The following is an 18,219-nucleotide window of genomic DNA, read 5'->3' as shown; positions in this document are numbered from 1 at the left end:
GATCTGCATTTAAAACGTACATTGTGTCAGCCCAAAGGAACAGCATTAAACAGCCTGTGTTTCTGTGTCCCACAGACACAATTTTGAGATTGCATGAATCATATTATTCTAACTGGCCAACATTCAAGGACCTTACAAACACCGATTAATCAGGACTCCCCCCCAGCCTTCTCTGTACTCATGAGATTATCCCTATTTTAACAATAGGAAAACTTGCTCAAAGCCACAGACTTCAAGTCAGAGCCAAGATTAGAACTTGGGTGTTCCTGGTTCTCCATTCCATGGCTCAGTCCACTAGATCAAGTCAGCTATTCACTGAAAGCTCTAGCTTCCTACTCTAGTTATTTAGAGGTTTCACTTTAAAAGACATTTAGTTCCTTTTTAAACAAAGATAGCAGGTCAGCTTTTTTTTGGTCCTTTAGGCTGACTCTGACATTTCGATCCATGTCACACTCATTTAGAAGGAACGAAGGATAAACCTGGTAATTTGGTGTAAAATTATTAGCCTACAGTGATTTTTTAATACAATTTACGATCTAAGTTTAAGACAGATGCTGAGCTGCATGAAAACTGACATACTAGCTTTGTTTGGTTCTGCAGGCACCTGACTTGAGTGACAAGCAGAAACAGCACAGGCCCTTGGCTACGCTCTTGCAAGGACAAGCTGTCAAAACTGACTTCAGTCCTTGTTCCCTGTGTATTTTTACTCCATTTCTGTCTGCTTCTGAGAATTTAATAATATCACTAATAATGCCACCTCATCAGTAGCAATCCAAGCACTTTACAGAGGAAGGAAGTGTTATTCCCACGTTACACATGGATAAACTAGGACATGGAGAGGTGAAGTGACTTGTCCAAGGTCACCTCTGCAAGTGGCAGAGACAGGGAAAGAACCCATGTCTCCTGACTTTCAGTTCAGTGCTCTATTCTCTAGGTCCTTGGGTTTATAGGTAATGGAGAAGAATATTGCAGCTCTTGTATGGAAGTGCTGATAGGAAGGAAAGAATAAATCTGGGCTTCATTTAAAAAAAAATTAAAAATAGGTTTGGTTTAATGTTAGGCTCATCAACCTCGATGGCATCATTTTAAACAAGAGACTGGTTACAGATCACAGCCATCAGTGGCCAGCTGGCAGTACAATACAAACTCTTAGCATAGACAAACAAAGCTGCTATTTTCATCAATGGCGTTCACCCTTTGCTTGAAACTGGGGTAAGCTGCACCATTGCAAATTGTGGCTTAGAGCAGGTTACCTTGTCTGCCCCGTATTGTAGAGACCTAGCCTGAAATGCTTATTTCTACAGGTAGATAAGGGAAACAGGCCAGCAGCTTCCACCTAAATTAAAGGTTTAAATTTAAAATTAAATTTAAAATTGAAATTTTAAAAAATTATTTTCCAGTGTATTTTGTGCATTTCTCAGAGGGGTAGCCATGTTAGTCTGGATGTGTAAAAGCGGCAAAGAGTCCTGTGGCACCTTACAGACTAACAGACGTATTGGAGAATAAGCTTTTGTGGGTGAATACCCACTTCGTCGGACGCATGCAGTGGAAATTTCCAGAGGCAAGTATAAATATGCAAGCAAGAATCAGGCTAGGGATAAGGAGGTTAGTTCAATCAGGGAGGATGAGGCCCTCTTCTAGCAGCTGAGGTGTGAACACCAAGGGAGGAGAAACTGCTTTTGTAGTTGGCGAGCCAGTCACAGTCTGTGTTTAATCCTGAGCTGATGGTATCAAATTTGCAAATGAACTGAAGCTCAGCAGTTTCTCTTTGAAGTCTGGTCCTGAAGGTTTTTTGCTCCAGGATGGCTGCCTTTAAATCTGCTAGTGTGTGTCCAGGGAGGTTGAAGTGTTCTCCTACAGATTTTTGTATATTGCCGTTCCTAATATCTGATCTGTGTCCATTTATCCTTTTACGTAGGGACTGTCCAGTTTGGCCGATGTACATAGCAGAGGGGCATTGCTGGCACATGATGGCGTAGATTACATTGGTGGACATGCAGGTGAATGAACCGGTGATGGTGTGGCTGATCTGGCTAGGTCCTGTGATGGTGTCGCTGGTGGTGCATTTCGGCACCCTTTGTGCGGTCAGTTCCACTTCCCCCAGGGGAGACCAAAATTCCGCTGCGTGTGGGTCTTTCACACAGCAACAGAGGAAAGAAAAACGTTTAGACCAGAAAATAGCTCCCAGTGATAGTAAAACCACAAAACACAACAGTGACTCAGCACCTGGAGCTACCTATCCAGCGGACTTGATTTTCAAGCTAATAGCGGCCCTTTAATAAAGTCCTGGAGAAACAAGGGCATCTGTGCCTCCTCCCATGGAAATATTTGTCTTCGGGCACCTCCACAGAGTCACCCTGTTTATGAAGGAGGCCTGGCTTCTCCCAGGGAACAGAAAAGTCAGGCAAAGTTGCTCACCTCTTCGCTGTGAGGCAGCACGCACAGGACCAGCATCAGGCAAACATGTGCAATCAAAGCACCCAAAGGCCATTCAAAGAGGAAAGGAAGGGGAAGGCTCCCCGCTTTCCCACCCCAGCCCCGTCTGCATATTCTTCCCACTGACATCTCGCTTCCTTTCCCCACCAGTTTCCAGCGCCCGGCTCCGCTCTTCCCCAGTGTTCCCCCCGCCCCACATGCACAATCCCCTCCCCCCTCCCCACTCCGCGCGCGGCTCCCGCCGGTACAGCCTGCACTCACCTCGACGTGCACGGCCTCCCCGCCGCCCCACGGCCTCTCCCCGCCCTTCCCCCGCCTTCCCCACGCCCGCCCGGAGCGGGAGGGGCCGCAGAGCCAGGGCGGTTCCTGAGCGCGCTCGGGGAGCACAGCGCGGCCGATACCCCGCCCCACAGCCGCGGCCCGTCGCACTCTCCTACCCGTCGCTGCCCCGCAGGCTGCGGCGGCTCTCACCGCGCGGGATGGCGGCAGATTCGCTCGCTCCCCCTAGGCCACCGGCCGGCCAACCCGCCCCGCCATCGACCCAGCGCGCGCCCTGACCTGCCCCGCCCCCGGGGCTTCCGACGCGCCGGCGCGCGCGACGCGGGGCTGTCCCGCTCAATGCCTGAACGAACCCAACACAAAAACGAGGCACCTCCCCCGGGGCTCCTACCCCGCCGCCTTCGACCCCCGGAGACCCTCGCTCCGCGTCGCCAACCCAAACCGAGAGGCCTCGTGAGGATGGGCCACTCAGGCACCAATTGGGACAGCCCTAACTGCCGCGCGGACCGCATCGCTGGGGCCTCGGAGGCTTTTCCGGAAGTGACGGTTCACCCGGAACCAAAGATGGCGGCGGCTGTCTCGGGGTTGTGGCTGCCAGGGGGGGAAGGCGGCGTCTCCGCCTCGTCACTCTCTATGGAGCGGATCCGCTCGCTCACCGACCTGCCAGAGCTGGAGGCCGCCTACAGCCGCCTGTGCGGGGAGGAGGTGGGGCGGCTCCGCCTAGCGCCGGGTCCTGGGTCTGCCCCACGCCCCCTCCGGGAGTCGGGACCCTCCGCCCTGCCCCAGAGACGGGTCCCTGGGACGGGAGAAAAGGACCCAAACTTACTCCTTTTCCTTTGCGGGAGAACCGCGGGGCGTTGTTTGAAACGCTCACTGCAGTGTAGATCGGTGTCCTGGCCGCCGTGCACTGTCACTGACCTCCTCCTCAAGTGCTGTGAGAGCTACCGTTGAGACGCATTGCATATGAGCTGGCCATTATTGCGTGCTAAAACGCTGCAGGGAATCACTTGCATCTCGTTTGGAGGGAAAACATCAGTATCTCTGACTTAGGGCGGGTGACTTTCCAAAATTAACATATAGCCATTTTCCCAACTGTTCTCTTCTATTTAGGTTCTTTTAGCGAAGCTGTCGTCACGTTATTCAAGTACTCCCACTCCCTTTGCCCCCGATGGGGTGGTGATATAGCCTCTGACCAGAAAGACTGGATGTCTCTTTGCCAGAACTTCATTAGATGGTCAGGAAAGATTGCTACAGAACAACGTTAAATGCTTCTTTGACCACCTGTTACAGCCCTGACAGGCTGATTCTATTGCCTCTGCAGCAACCCTATCTTCTAAGCCTAGGAGCAACTTGCCGAACTCTGGTTCACTCATGTAGGCAGCTTGGTCACCCGTACCTTGGGCAGAGGTGATTTTTTAAGAAAATGTTGTGTAATAAAGGACTGCCCGCGTACCCCAGAATTGGCCTTTGAGAAGAGACTGGGGTGTAAATGTAGTCTGTATCAGGAAAAACACCAAGGAGTCCTTGTGGCACCTTAGAGACTAACAGATTGATTTGGGCATAAGCTTTCATGGGCAAACCCACAAAAGCTTATGCCCAAATAAATTTGTTAGTCTCTAAGGTGCCACAAGGACTCCTCGTTGTTTTTGCTGATACAGACTAACACGGCTACCACTCTGAAACCTGTCAGATTAGGATGGATTTCTGGGCTTTTGAAGGATTGCATGTGAGCTGAACTCTCAGAAGCTTTAGTGCCCTGCTTGGCTCATGCTCCTGATTTGAGAGTTTGGTTCTTAGCTAGTGGCGTTGATGATTGGTCTGAAAGGGGCATGAAGTGACGTGGGGCTGCTTTCTTTTTCAGAAAGGGGTGGAGGAAGAGCTGGAGGCGCTCCTGGAACAACAGAATACCATAGAGAGCAAGATGGTCACCCTTCATCGTCTGGGGTTAGTAGTTCACCAGTTTAATCCTGCTTGAGTGAAGCTAGTACTATGTGATCTGATGCTTTGGTTAAAAAAGAAAGTAAGCAAGCTCTGGATATCAAATTCTTCCTTGTAATGTTACCTTACACTGTTCGGCAGCTGCTTCATTCTACCACAGATGAAGCTGCTTGTCGTTGTGGGAAGCAATTTCTGTCTGGAAAACACTTTGACATGAAAGGTACATGAAAAAGAATTATACAGCATTAGTTTGGGGTGAGGAAAAATAGTGGTACTCTCTTGTGATGTGACCACCTGTGACAACAGAATGAGCTGCCATTTACAGTAGATTGTGAAGTTCTTCTTAATTGTCCCACTCATGCTTTGATCAGTAGTGAAATTGTAAACAAAGATTACATTCAAATTGTTAACAGTAGGCTTAAGAGTTAACAGTCAATTTATATGAATGGAAATAGAATGCCTCTTCAGCTTTGTTGTTTCAGACTGTCTGTAGACTTGGGCAGACATTACTGCATCTACTTACCTCTAGTTCATTTTGTAAGTTATTTTTATGACCGTAAGAGCTAGATCCTCAATTATATTTAATAAAAGCTTGGATTCTGGAATACAAGATGGCAGTTCCACAAAACACAAGGCCAGCGCATCAATCCAACTCCACACACCGTTTTAATACAAGGGAGACAGCCATTGGTCAGGCCTGGATGTGCTGCTTTCTTCTACATATCACTCTTGGATTTGGCCTCTTGCTTCAGTGAAAGTACGCAGCAGTTCATGAGGGGTGAGAGACCATGGTGCTGGCAGATGCAAGTGTTTGTGTGGGGAAATACATCGCAGAATGTACTGCTGCTTCATATCCACTTTTCACATGTATAACCAATGTTCCCTGCATCTGTTTCCAGTCCTAACCTGCAGCTGATTGAGGGGGATGCCAGACAGTTGGCTGGGATGATCACCTTCACCTGTAACCTGGCTGAAAACGTCAGCAGTAAAGTTCGGCAGCTTGATCTTGCTAAGGTAACAAGACAATGTGGGAGCTATGCACTGAGCTCTCTTTCTGCTGTGTGTGGGTGAGTAGACGAGCAAGTATGCATTTAACAGATAGAGGAGCATGAGCTCTTCACCTGCATGCGGGAAGACAGGAGCTGAAGCCGAGCCCTGATTTGTTCTAGGTTTGTATTGCACCTAGCATGGCAGGATCCTGGTACCTCCTTCAGGCTCCTAGGCAGTACCAATGTACAAGTAAAAAAAGGAAATCCCCTGTTTATCAGAGCTGGTCAGATAGCATTCCAACTAGGGGCAGAGCTCTTCTTGACCTGCTGCTCACAAACTGGGAAGAATTGGTAGGGGAAGCTAAAGTGGATGGGAACCTGGGAGGCAGTGACCATGAGATGGTCGAGTTCAGGATCCTGACACAGAGAAGAAAGGAGAGCAGCAGAATACGGACCCTGGACTTCAGAAAAGCAGACTTTGACTCCCTCAGGGAACTGATGGGCAGGATCCTCTGGGAGAATAACATGAGGGGGAAAGGAGTCCAGGAGAGCTGGCTGAATTGTAAAGAATCCTTATTGAGGTTACAGGGACAAACCATCCCAATGTGTAGAAAGAATAGTAAATATGGCAGGCGACCAGCTTGGCTTAACAGTGAAATCCTTGTTGATCTTGAACACAAAAAAGAAGCTTACAAGAAGTGGAAGATTGGACAAATGACCAGGGAAGAGTATAAAAATATTGCTCGGGGATGCAGGAGTGAAATCAGGAAGGCCAAATCACACCTGGAGTTGCAGCTAGCAAGAGATGTTAAGAGTAACAAGAAGGGTTTCTTCAGGTATGTTAGCAACAAGAAGAAAGTCAAGGAAAGTGTGGGCCCCTTACTGAATGAGGGAGGCAACCTAGTGACAGAGGATGTGGAAAAAGCTAATGTACTCAATGCTTTTTTTGCCTCTGTCTTCACGAACAAAGTCAGCTCCCAGACTACTGCCCTGGGCAGCACAGCATGGGGAGGAGGTGACCAGCCCTCTGTGAAGAAAGAAGTGGTTTGGGACTATTTAGAAAAGCTGGACGAGCACAAGTCCATGGGGCTGGATGTGCTGCATCCGAGAGTGCTAAAGGAGTTGGCAGATGTGATTGCAGAGCCATTGGCCATTATCTTTGAAAACTCATGGCAATCCAGGGAAGTCCTGGACAGCCTGAAAAAGGCTAATGCAGTGCCCATCTTTAAAAAAGGGAAGAAGGAGGATCCTGGGAACTACAGGCCAGTCAGCCTCACCTCAGTCCCTGGAAAAATCATGGACCAGGTCCTCAAGGAATCAATTCTGAAGCACTTGGAGGAGAGGAAAGTGATCAGGAACAGTCAGCATGGATTCACCAAGGGCAAGTCATGCCTGACTAATCTAATTGCCTTCTATGATGAGATAACTGTCTCTGTGGATGAGGGGAAAGCGGTGGACGTGTTATTCCTTGACTTTAGCAAAACTTTTGACACCGTCTCCCACAGTATTCTTGCCAGCAAGTTAAAGAAGTATGGGCTGGATGAATGGACTATAAGGTGGATAGAAAGTTGGCTAGATTGTCGGGCTCAACGGGTAGTGACCAATGGCTCCATGTCTAGTTGGCAGCCGGTATCAAGTGGAGTGCCCTAACGGTCAGTCCTGGGGCCGGTTTTGTTCAATATCTTCATTAGTTTGGGGTGAGGAAAAATAGTGGTACTCTCTTGTGATGTGACCACAATGACCTGGAGGATGGTGTGGATTGCACCCTCAGCAAGTTTGCAGATGACACTAAACTGGGAGGAGAGGTAGATATGCTGGAGGGTAGGGATAGGATACAGAGGGCCCTAGACAAATTAGAGGATTGGGCTAAAAGAAATCTGATGAGGTTCAATAAGGACAAGTGCAGAGTCCTGCACTTAGGACAGAAGAATCCCATGCACCGCTACAGACTAGGGACCGAATGGCTAGGCAGCAGTTCTGCAGAACAGGAGCTAGGGATTACAGTGGATGAGAAGCTGGATATGAGTCAACAGTGTGCTGTTGTTGCCAAGAAGACCAATGGCATTTTGGCATGTATATGTAGGGGCATTGCCAGCAGATCGAGGGATGTGATGGTTTCCCTCTATTAGACATTGGTGAGGCCTCATCTGGAGTACTGTGTCCAGTTTTGGGCCCCACACTACAAGAAGGATGTGGAAAAATTGGAAAGAGTCCAGCGGAGGGCAACAAAAATGATTAGGGGACTGGAACACATGACTTATGAGGAGAGGCTGAGGGAACTGGGATTGTTTAGTCTGCGGAAGAGAAGAATGAGGGGGAATTTGATAGCTGCTTTCAACTACCTGAAAGGGAGTTCCAAAGAGAATGGATCTAGCCTGTTCTCCGTGGTAGCTGATGACCGAACAAGGAGTAATGATCTCAAGTTGCAGTGGGGTAGGTTTAGGTTGGATATTAGGAAAACCTTTTTCACTAGGAGGGTGGTGAAACACTGGAATGCGTTACCTAGGGAGGTGGTGGAATCTCCTTCATTAGATATTTTTAAGGTCCGGCTTGACAAAGCTCTGGTTGGGATGATTTAGTTAGGGATTGGTCCTGCTTTGAGCAGGGGGTTGGACTAGATGACCTCCTGAGGTCCCTTCCAACCCTGATATTCTATGATTCCTCCCTTCCTCACTCCTGGTGTAATAGGTTGAGACAATGGAGGTAGACATGGACCTCAGAGGTCCATGCTGTAGTCTGGAGCTACCATCTTCTTTGTACAGAGGTAGATTTAAAGATTGCATGCTGACACCTGTAATCTGTGCAGACCAGGCCTCTCTGCTAAAGGTGAGTGAGCTGTAATCTGCTCTGTTCTGTGCAAATTAGGGGTGGCTCTTGAGTACAATCCAGATTTTGGGTGGACAGACTTGGGGCCCTTCTTCCTTTAAGGTTATCCATCACAACTCTCAAAGCAGCTCAAGCTTCTCATCCAGCTAGTTGCTGACCTTATACCGAAGTAGCCTCTCCATCTCTGGCAGCCATCTCTCCTCCCCCTCCTGCTGTACTCTCCTCTCTCTAGTTCTGTTGCTCTGGCCCAGCCACGGAAGGGAAGTCTTAACTGTTGTTTATCTTGCAGAACCGCCTCTATCAGGCCATCCAGAGAGCTGATGACATCTTGGACCTGAAGTTCTGCATGGATGGGGTTCAAACAGCATTGAGAAATGAAGATTATGAACAAGCAGCTGCTCATATCCACCGCTACTTGTCTCTGGACAAATCAGTCATTGAGCTGAGCCGACAAGGCCAGGAGGGTAGGTGCTGTCCAGGTGTAGCTGTTTAGTAAAATAACCTGAGCACTCTTGCTTTTTGAGGCTCTAACTTTGTCCAGAGCCAAAGAAACTGAAGCCAATGGGTGTGTTAACAAAGACTGTGATTATGGAATTAGTTGGCAGCTTCTGCAGGTAGCCGTTTACATGGAAATGTCTGAATACTTCTGAGATATAATTAGGTTCAAATATTACTCGGGGGAAAGCTGAGGTGGCTAGTTACTGCAAAGGCTACTGAAGTCAGACTAGATAATCATAATGGCCCCTTCTGGCCCTAAAACTATGCAAACTGCCACACATGTAGAGTTACTGACTTGGGGCTTGAAGAGCTTGGCAGCCACTTACTAGCCAGCAGGCTAAATGCACTAATCAGTGGTGCATGATAGAAAAGATGGGAGGAAGGGTGCTCATCAGTGAGGGCCCACTGCAGCATCATGGTGTGATGCCCAGAGGGCTGCTGGAATACCTGTTAGGAGCTTGTCCCTGGATTCTGCTCTATAGTTTAATTTCTTATATTAAATCACTGGCTTGTAGGTGTCTGATAAAGTTGAATCATGTGCAGTGACCCGGCTAGGTTATGCTAACTGTGAGGCGAGGCAGATGCAAACCAAGACAAAAGGGATCATTTTAAATTTTTAGAACTTGATAAGGGAAAACCCCCCAAATTGTCCCAGGAGGCTAAATAACATAACCAAGTACTTACTACCTATAGTAATAACCCATAGGTTACCAGCACGTTAACCTTTGCGAGTTTGTACATGGTACCCTTTGCTACTCTGCAGTTAATATCAAATGCATTGTTATTAACAAGAACAAAAGAGATCATTCAACAATAGACTGTGTCACTTTAGGGAAGAATCAATTTTTCTTCTCCTTGGCTGTAAGTTCAGCCGTCCTTGCTGTCCTGTTCTTTGCTTTTCTTCGACTTTTACTGCTCCGTAGATTCAATGTTCTTGAGGGTGGACCTCTTTCCACTGAGTTTATGCACACGTCAGGTTTGTTTACCTTGTGGGCCCTCATTTGTCCATTAGGCACCTTTGAACTGTATTCCTTCAACAGATGTTCAAACAGATGTTCATGTACTTTAGGTCCCTTGTGGGTGGACTTCTCACTTACTGTTTTCAGGATCTGTTTTAATCTAATACAGCTTCTTGATCAATTATCTTGTCTCAGACCCCACTGAACGTCAACCCGGGTTTGATTTACCATGAAGGCAACGGCGCCTTCTCAGCTGGTTTCGTACCAGACATGGAATTTGTGCTGCAGCTGAATTTCAGTGATGTTTTAGAGGCAGTCCACTATATCAGACCAGACTGCATACACCAAATAAATAATAAATTTGACCAATTCCGTTTTTCACCAAATATATTTCCTTTAGGTTTTCCCCTTGATAGTCTGTCTCTGGTACGTCTGTAGATTTTATTTCCATCTATTTCCCTTCTCTAACATATCTGCTCACATACTCAGGTCTGTTTTTTTTCCTGCTTTTCCTGATCCTGTAATCTTTCCTATTTTTCTTTCTTTTCTCCTTCTCACTTCCTAGTCCCCTGTTTTTATTGTCCTGTTCCTTTCTTTTGCCCCCTCAACTCCTACCCCAGAGCCAATTCATCTGCTTGCTCAGCATCTAGCTTCTTCTCCTTCCCTCCTTATCCAACAGCTTTTTCCAAGCCCCCTTCCCGGCTCAAGCTGCCCTCTCGTTGGCTGTCTCTCTCCAGGACAGCATTCTGTGCTGCTGCACCACAGATGTAGCAGGTGGTAGGGTGATTACTCATGCCCACTGCCAGGCTCAGGGTGATTACTCATGCCCACTGCCCTCTGGTTTCTGGAAGTGGTGAGGAGCTCTTTCTCCTCTCCCTGCCCTCTGTCATTCAGACTTTCCTATGTGCTGCTTTTGAAGAGGGCCATGTCTCTTCTGTTCCCCTATCTTGCATTTCTGGGGTCCTTGTGAATAGCTCCAGTATGTCTGGGCTGCAGCTCAGAGTTTTTCCCCAAGCGGCAGCAGAATAAGACTGATTCTTTTCGGTTTCACAGCTGCCCACAAGGTGCTGAATAGCCATGGCAAAATCTAGCAGATTCTTGCCAATTTCCTGCTGCTGCTAGTTGGGGGACGCTCTGAGCTGTAGAGACAGCGGCTGTCTGTCTGCAATCTCAGGCAGCCTTAGTAATGAAAGCTTTCCGTGTGTGCCGCTGATAATCAGAATGGCTTGTAAATCCTCTTGTCTCGTTTTGTTTTTTTAAATAGAAGTTTAAATATTGCAGAGGTTGATGCATTAGTGCTCTGCCCCCTCCAGTCTCACCTACAGAAATTCCTTACTGGCTAGAGAGTGAATTTGTAAAGCCCTTGCTGTACAGCATCCTGCCAGAACTCTGCGAGAGCTCAGTCACCATTCCATTTCTCTGTAATTAGCTGTTCCTAACGCTCTCCATCTTCCGCTGCTCCCATCTTCTACACCTGGGCATTGGTGGGTTGGGGGGGCATGCATTCTGCCCTCTCGCTAAACATGTGGGGTGCTCATTGGGTGTGGGGGGGGTGACTTCCTAAAGAAGCAAGATAAACATGGCCAGCAGTGGACCTTGTAGTGGCTGTTCCAGTTAACAGCCCCTCTGCTGACCCAGGGACTAGGCATGCCATGATATTTCAGTGGAGCATCTGATTGGCCATGCATGGTGGATATGGGGGTGTGGGCCAATAGGAGAGAGAGGGAGGGATTAATGATGTTCATCGGAGTTGCTAACGTGTTTTAACCCTAATTAGGTTTTCTCTCCAGGCCTTAGGGAGTAGGGATATGATGAGCCCCCAGAGCTGGAAGAGTCTATGTATACACATACCCTTCCCACCCCCACCCCCATTTTTACCTCTAGGTTAAAGGTCCTGGGTGGTTTGGGGGAAGAAATGAATATGAGCCAGGGACCTGTCTCCTTCCAGGCTTTGATGGCTCCTGACTGCCAACTTGGAGTTGTTCCGACAGGGGCATGGTGCCAGGAGGGTAAGTGTCCTGAACCTCGTACTAATGCAGTGCTGTGCCCTCTGAACAGGCAGCATAATTGATGCCAACCTGAAACTCCTGCAGGAGGCAGAGCAGCGCCTGAAGATCATAGTGACTGAGAAATTTGACGTGGCTACGAAGCAGGGCAACCTGCCTCAGGTGGAACGTTTCTTCAAGATCTTCCCCCTGCTGGGCTTACATGAGGAGGGGCTGAGCAAGTTCTCAGAGTACCTCTGCAAACAGGTAACGGGCGCTGCAGAACCCACGGTGGCCCCTGGGCTGGCCACAGCACCTCAGAGGAGAGTAAAATTGGGCTTCTGCCAACACAGGTGTTGAGGAACGAGATCTTGGCTCCTGTGCATCTAATAATGGTTAGATGCGATGTGACGAGACGAGACTGGGCCTGGTCAGCACTTTCCCTGCTCTTTGTGCTACCAGGTGGGGCTTTTGGGTGATCAGTCACAGATCCCAGGTCCTCACTCTGTGGCTTTTTCCCCCCCTCCTTATCTCACTTAGAGACAGCACCATGCTGCTTGCGCTCAGCCTGTGGCCAGCGTGGCCCCTCTGCACCCAGCCCTACTGCACTGGCACATGGATCAGTTTCTCCTGATGCCATTATGTGCCTCAATCTGATTAAATGATCCCTTGTGGTTAGCCAGATTTCTCCCAGAAAATGAGACCTTAGCATTTTGTTGAGGGGCCTACATCTCCTGCTCCCCTGGTCCTAGCTGCTGGTGCCGGGGGCTGTGCTTAGTGCTGTTGCCTGTGGTTGTTCTAGAGAAAAGGAACCAGACTGGATGGGAAACAGTAGAAACAGTGAGGAAGTGGAAAGAGCCCCAACAGGCGAAGACCTGGGAAAGTCTGTGGGGAGACTTGGAAGGAGAGGGAGAACTGGGATGGGGCAGAATGGGGAGGGAAGGGTGAAGAGTGTCTGGAAGGAGATCACAGTGCATAGAACAAGGTCAGAGGTACAGTTAGGTGCCTTGGAGATTCCCATGGCCCTTCTTTTTGACCCTCTAGTCTTGGGGGTGAGAGACAGGAAGGGCCTTGCTGGGCTACTTTGTCTTCACAGAAAGCACTTGGGGTGCCCCCCAGTGGTGTAAAAGGGAATTACAGTCAGGTACCCACGTGCTGAAGGAAGCCAGGCTGTACCACATTGATCTCATGTTCTACAGCTCTCTGCAGAGGGCGCAGGAGCCCTGGTGAATGGTGTTGGGGGTATTTGCTAGGCTGCCTTTCGCTAGGTTTTCTAGAGGTGAGAAGCTAGGATTTGTCTGCTGTTTTAACAGTGGTTCCTGTTTGCATAGCACAGCTGAATACACCCATTTCTGCTAGAGATGTAGACTGCCCTACCCCTGGAGTCTCCTCTGCCATCTGACCCAAAGCATCAACACCTGCTCTGTAAGGTCCATGTGTCTTGTCGTGCTGGTGGCAGGGAAGGTGGAACAGCAGGGGGAAGGGCTGTATGGGGCAGGAGGGCAAAAGTCTCCCTTGTGCGAGGGCTCTACCAGAACCACACTGACGCACTCCTTCCCCCGGAGTTTAGGTCGCTAACAAAGCCAAGGAGAACCTGTTACTGGTGATGGAGACAGACATGAGTGACCGTAGGGCTGCAGTCATCTTTGCAGATACACTGACGCTCCTCTTCGAAGGTAATCCCTCCCTGCACGGTTTGTCAGCTGGAAATCTTCCGCGATGGAAGGTGCCCAGACAATATCGCAGCTCTCATTTCTGGCTGCAGGAGGGCAGAACAGCGCCGTTTTCCTCTCGGTGGTGCTGGAATAGAGTACAAGGGTTGTTGGAGTGCTGTCTGTCTCTGGCCAGCAGGGGGCATTGGGTCTGGAGCTCGCTCTTTGTTCCGCTTTGGCTGGCAGGAGAGGGACTTGCAAAGGACCAGCTGGCTTCCTCCCCACAGCTCCTCCTGGAATTTATCCTTCTCAGTCTCTCTCAGCCTAAGGGACTGAACCAGAGCCAGACAGGAAGAGTTGTAGATCTCTGCCTTCAATAGTCAGCTGGATGTGAAAGGGCTTGGTGAACGGGGCATGAAAGCTGCCCTTTTCCCTTCCGGCTCCCCCAAACAAATTCGTTAGTTGCTGAAGAGTTTTCCAGACGCACAGCTCCCCAGCCTCACCTGACTGGATGAACAAATCCCAGCCCGGAAGGCCAAAGAGCTGCTGTCCCTCCCTGGGCTGATTCTCTGGGGTTGGGGCAAGGCAGCTCTTGCCCTCCTTGAGAGTGGAGGGCCAGGGACTGGTATGTGTGTTGTGGGAAGACCATCAAGGAAAGGAATAGAGTGCTCTGCTGTCATCCCATACTATGCTACTGCCAAGCCACTCTCCTGTGTTTGCACTCTGCTGCTGCTGACCGCCCAGAGTGTATCTTCTAGGCTTGCCTGGCAGTGGTGTGAAGTGCAGAACACAGGGCTGGCTTTCGGAGCATCTGTCTGGGGAAGAGGAGCAGAGTTTGCCTTGAGATGAGTTTTCTAGAGCTAGAACTGTTCTCTTGTAGCATTAAGGGTGTGTAGGGGATTGAACTCAGTCTTTGGCATTCAGGATCTGCTTTGGTGTTGGCTGTGGGAAGAGGTTTCTTTTCCAGTTGGCTTAACTGGTGATTAGGGAGCTGCAGCTTTCTTCTGTGCAAAACTTTATACCTGGCAAATGCGCTTGGTGGCCCACCTGCGTCTGGTGCTGGCTGCATTGGCTGGCAGCGAGCACGACGTGCCCTGCTTTTGGAGCAGGCAGCTGGGAGTGCATTGAGGCTGAAGGCATGGTTGAGGGGCTGGCCTTTCAGTCTCTGGGAGAGGGCTGGCTTGCCTCCCACGAAGAGCTGCCTGGGAGTGGCTGCAAGGTATCTGCTGCAGCCCTCATGCTCAGGTAGTGCAGTCTCTCGGTTGGAGCTAGCGCGAGTAGAAATAGCACCGCAGCCGTGGCAGCCTGGACAGCGGCGGCATGGCTGAGCGGCATGGGCTGGGTACATGCCCACTGGCTTTTGTACTTGGCATGGCTCAGCCATGCCTCTGCTGCTGCCGCCCATGCTCCTGCAGCTACGGTGCTGTGTATACCGGCACCAGCTCTCCCTGGGCTACCCTCGTGTGTGTATCCAAGCAGGGAACTCGCACCCCTCGCTCGCAGAGCAGACCTAGATTGAAAAGGGAGAGAAGGTGGAGGCTATAACTTCGGGGAGGGAGAAGGGCACTCCAGGATGTAGGGGTGGGTGATATGAGGATCCCACCAGCCTGGATTCTGAGCTGCACTTGGGGAGGTGCTGTGTACCCCTTCCTACGCCCTAGATCAGGATGCCACAGCCCAGGTCTTGGTCAGGATTGGGCAATTGCCCTGCCTGGTGCTTCCTACCACCGTTAAAGCCACGAAAAATCACCACCACTATCTTCTGGCAGGAATCGCTCGGATCGTGGAGACCCACCAGCCCATAGTGGAGACCTACTATGGGCCAGGGAAGCTGTACACCCTGATCAAGCACTTGCAGGTGGAGTGTGACCAGCAGGTGGAGAAGGTGGTGGACAAGTTCATCAAGCAGAGGGACTATCACAGGCAGGTAAGAGTGATGTGCAGTGTAGATTGACTGGGCTGCGGTCTAGAGCTGGCTCTGAGCCTCATACCTAGTGATTCTCTAACCTCCTGTAATCCTTTGCAAGTGGTGTGTGCTCCATGAGCCTCGATGCTGGGCTCTGCATGGCCATGTGCGAAGTTTGGGCTTGGTACCTCACTTTCCAGGCCAGCAGGTTTGAGGCAGCAAGCTCAGCCTTGTGAGTAGGGTTGCCAACCCCCCAGGACTGAGTCTCCTGGAATTGGCATCAATCTCCCAGTGACTATTGAAAACAGTCTGGGAGATTTCAATGGGATATTTTAAGAAAATGACATTGTCATGTTGGGAAAAAAAAATCTCCTGGAAGAGCTTCAGGCAGAGTTGGCAACCCTACTTGTGAGTGGGTGGAAGGGACCTGGCGTTACTCATCACTGCCCTGATGGCTGACAGAGTGCCAGGAAGTGGGCATCCACTCTTTGCCCTGAAGGACAGCGGCCACAGGACATGAGTGGGAGAAACAAAGATGATCCTTTGGGGCTTGACTGGGTGAACAGGAGAAATCCTGTGGGGCGTTCTGAGCTAGACTGTGTCTCTAACTCTTTCAGTGATCCTCCTGCCAGCTACAGCACTGCTGTTAGCTGTCTCATAGGCACACACCTTTAGAGGCCATCTGCGTTTGCTCTGCCTGGCCTAAGTCCTCACTGAGCCCCACAGTAAGTTCAGTTGCTGGGGAACAGGGGATGCAAGTGGGTCGGTTTTTCCTCGGACCTCCCTGTGCCAGCTGCTCCTCAGCAGGATCGGTCCTATAGGGGAACCTAGCGTGGGGTTAAGGGCGATGGCGGGTGGAGATGGTGATGGCTCTCCTGTTCTCACAATTGCAGTTCCAGCACGTTCAAAACAGCATGGTGAGAAGTTCAGCTACAGAAAAGATTGAACCAAGGTACAGAAAATAAAACACTAGCTGCTCTCTTCCTCCACACTATTCCTCTGGCATTAACGCTGCTTCGCAGGTAGCTTGCACCTTCCATCTTCCAAATGCTTGACAACCACTAAAGCATAAAATCCCTTTGGTGTGTGTCTTTATTGCCCTTTCATAGGGGTTCATAAAGATGGTCTCAACGCTTCTTTGTTCTGCTTGTTCATTACCTGAAGTATCAGATCTTGACTTCCCTGAAGGCCTAGGAATAGGACAGTGCAGGAGGCTGATGCCCAATCTGCAGCTCTGCCAGCCCTCTCTGGTGAGGGAGATGGTGACTCTTATAGCTGGGAAAAGTGATCCACCATGGGGTGTTGTGACTTCCCACACAGCAAGTCCATGGCAGAGCTGGAATCAGAACTCTGGGCTCTGGACTGTGTTCCCTCCACACAGCGAGATTCTGTTGCATCAATTTCTCTCTAATAAATTGAAATACTTCATTTTCCCCGCTCATTATGGTCTTAAACTCGTCAGTTGCCCCAGATTAAAGCCATTGGAAGCCCACATACCACGCTTGTGCATGCCAGGTAAATACAGCTGAATCCTTCCCATGCAGTCGGATGTCACTTAGAGCACACCAAGCTCTGCCATCCCTGAACAACACACCTACCTTGGTGTGTTTCTATAATTTAACTTCTTTATGAGGATAGTTTGTTGGCTTATGTCTCGGCGAGGCTAGATTAGCCTAATGCTCAGCTCCCAACCTGGAGGAGCAGCTTTTCGTCCAGTCCCTCCCCTTGGGTGGCTCTCAGGAGTTTAGGCTCCCGCCGGCAGAGTTCTCAGGCGCACTGGAAAACACAAGCCTTCCCACCACGTCAAGGTGCTAGAAATGCATATAAAAAAAAATACAAACATTTTTGTTCAAACAATTTCTTTTTGTGATTGTATATGACCATTTATTACACTCGCCGTGTGTAACCTCCTTCGGCAAGTCGTTCTGGACCTCGTTGCCAGGGGATGTTTTGAAGGCCAAAACTATAACTGGGTTCAGAAAAGAATTAGATAAGTTCATCATTAGGATAAGGTCCATCAATGGCTATTAGCCAAGATGGTCAGGGACACAACCCCATGCTCTGGGTGTCACTAAACCTCTGACTGCCAGATGCTGGGACTGGACAACAAAAGATGGATCACTTGATAATCGCCCTGTTCTGTTCATTCCCTTTGAAGCATCTTTCACCGGACACTGTCGGAAGACAGGATACTGGGCTAAATGGACTATTGGTCTGACCCAGCATGGCCATTTTGTTCTTATTTTCTCTGGGCTTTAGCTTTCCCATCTGTAAAATGGGATGATAATATTTCCCTGCCCATCAGGTTGGTGGTGAGGCTTTGTGTAAGGCACCGTCTACATTTACAGTGGTGTACAGAGAACATATACTGCACGTCCCCCCAGCATGGGTAAAAATAGCAGTGTAGATAATGAGGCATAGCTTAGGTGAGTGAAGACATGCCAGACCCTTAGGGCACATACCCTAGACAGCTCTCCAGTGCCCAAGCAGTGCCTCCCATGTCTACACAGCTATTTTTTAGCAGTGTAGCATCCCTGCTGCAATGAAAGGCTCTGGCAGGGGGGGCAGCAGGCAAAGACTCCGGGAGCTCCCCCCGCCAGAGCCTTTCACTGCCATATGTAGTACACACCAGCATGGATACAGCCCACTTTTCACTGCGGCATGTAGCTACACGTGCCCTTCGTGCTGCTGCCAGCGTAGACAAGGCTTAAGTCATGTTTGCACAGTGATTTTGAAGCAGGCTCAAGGAGT

At 49.6% G+C, this 18,219-nt stretch overlaps 2 protein-coding genes across 6 annotated transcripts in view; one reads left to right on the top strand and one right to left on the bottom strand.

Moving 5' to 3' along the window:
- SF3B3 (splicing factor 3b subunit 3) overlaps positions 1–3,014 on the bottom strand; it is a 50,986-nt gene extending 47,972 nt beyond the window's left edge. The window contains exon 1 of one of the 3 annotated variants that reach the window (XM_073307205.1): positions 2,874–3,014. The gene's annotated coding sequence lies outside the window, so the exon portion shown is untranslated. Of the gene's footprint in view, positions 1–2,697; positions 2,754–2,873 lie in introns of those variants that run through there. The other 2 variants (XM_073307206.1, XM_073307207.1) reach the window with 2 other exon arrangements.
- Positions 3,015–3,241: 227 nt separating this feature from the next.
- The window catches only part of COG4 (component of oligomeric golgi complex 4), a 31,999-nt gene continuing 17,021 nt past the window's right edge, over positions 3,242–18,219 (top strand). For 2 of the 3 annotated variants that reach the window (XM_073307203.1, XM_073307202.1), the window contains exons 1-8: positions 3,242–3,420; positions 4,577–4,659; positions 5,553–5,667; positions 8,758–8,932; positions 11,984–12,177; positions 13,481–13,586; positions 15,332–15,489; positions 16,362–16,420. In XM_073307203.1, coding sequence (XP_073163304.1) covers positions 3,280–3,420; positions 4,577–4,659; positions 5,553–5,667; positions 8,758–8,932; positions 11,984–12,177; positions 13,481–13,586; positions 15,332–15,489; positions 16,362–16,420 — 1,031 coding nt within the window. In that variant the 5' untranslated portion in view covers positions 3,242–3,279. Of the gene's footprint in view, positions 3,421–3,825; positions 4,123–4,576; positions 4,660–5,552; positions 5,668–8,757; positions 8,933–11,983; positions 12,178–13,480; positions 13,587–15,331; positions 15,490–16,361; positions 16,421–18,219 lie in introns of all 3 variants that reach the window. The other variant, XM_073307204.1, reaches the window with a different exon arrangement.

This window comes from Lepidochelys kempii, chromosome 12 (assembly GCF_965140265.1).
Source record: "Lepidochelys kempii isolate rLepKem1 chromosome 12, rLepKem1.hap2, whole genome shotgun sequence".
Classification (NCBI taxonomy): Eukaryota; Metazoa; Chordata; order Testudines; family Cheloniidae; genus Lepidochelys; species Lepidochelys kempii.
Note: the sequence above shows the minus strand (reverse complement) of the source record. Positions and strands in the feature narration are given on the sequence as shown.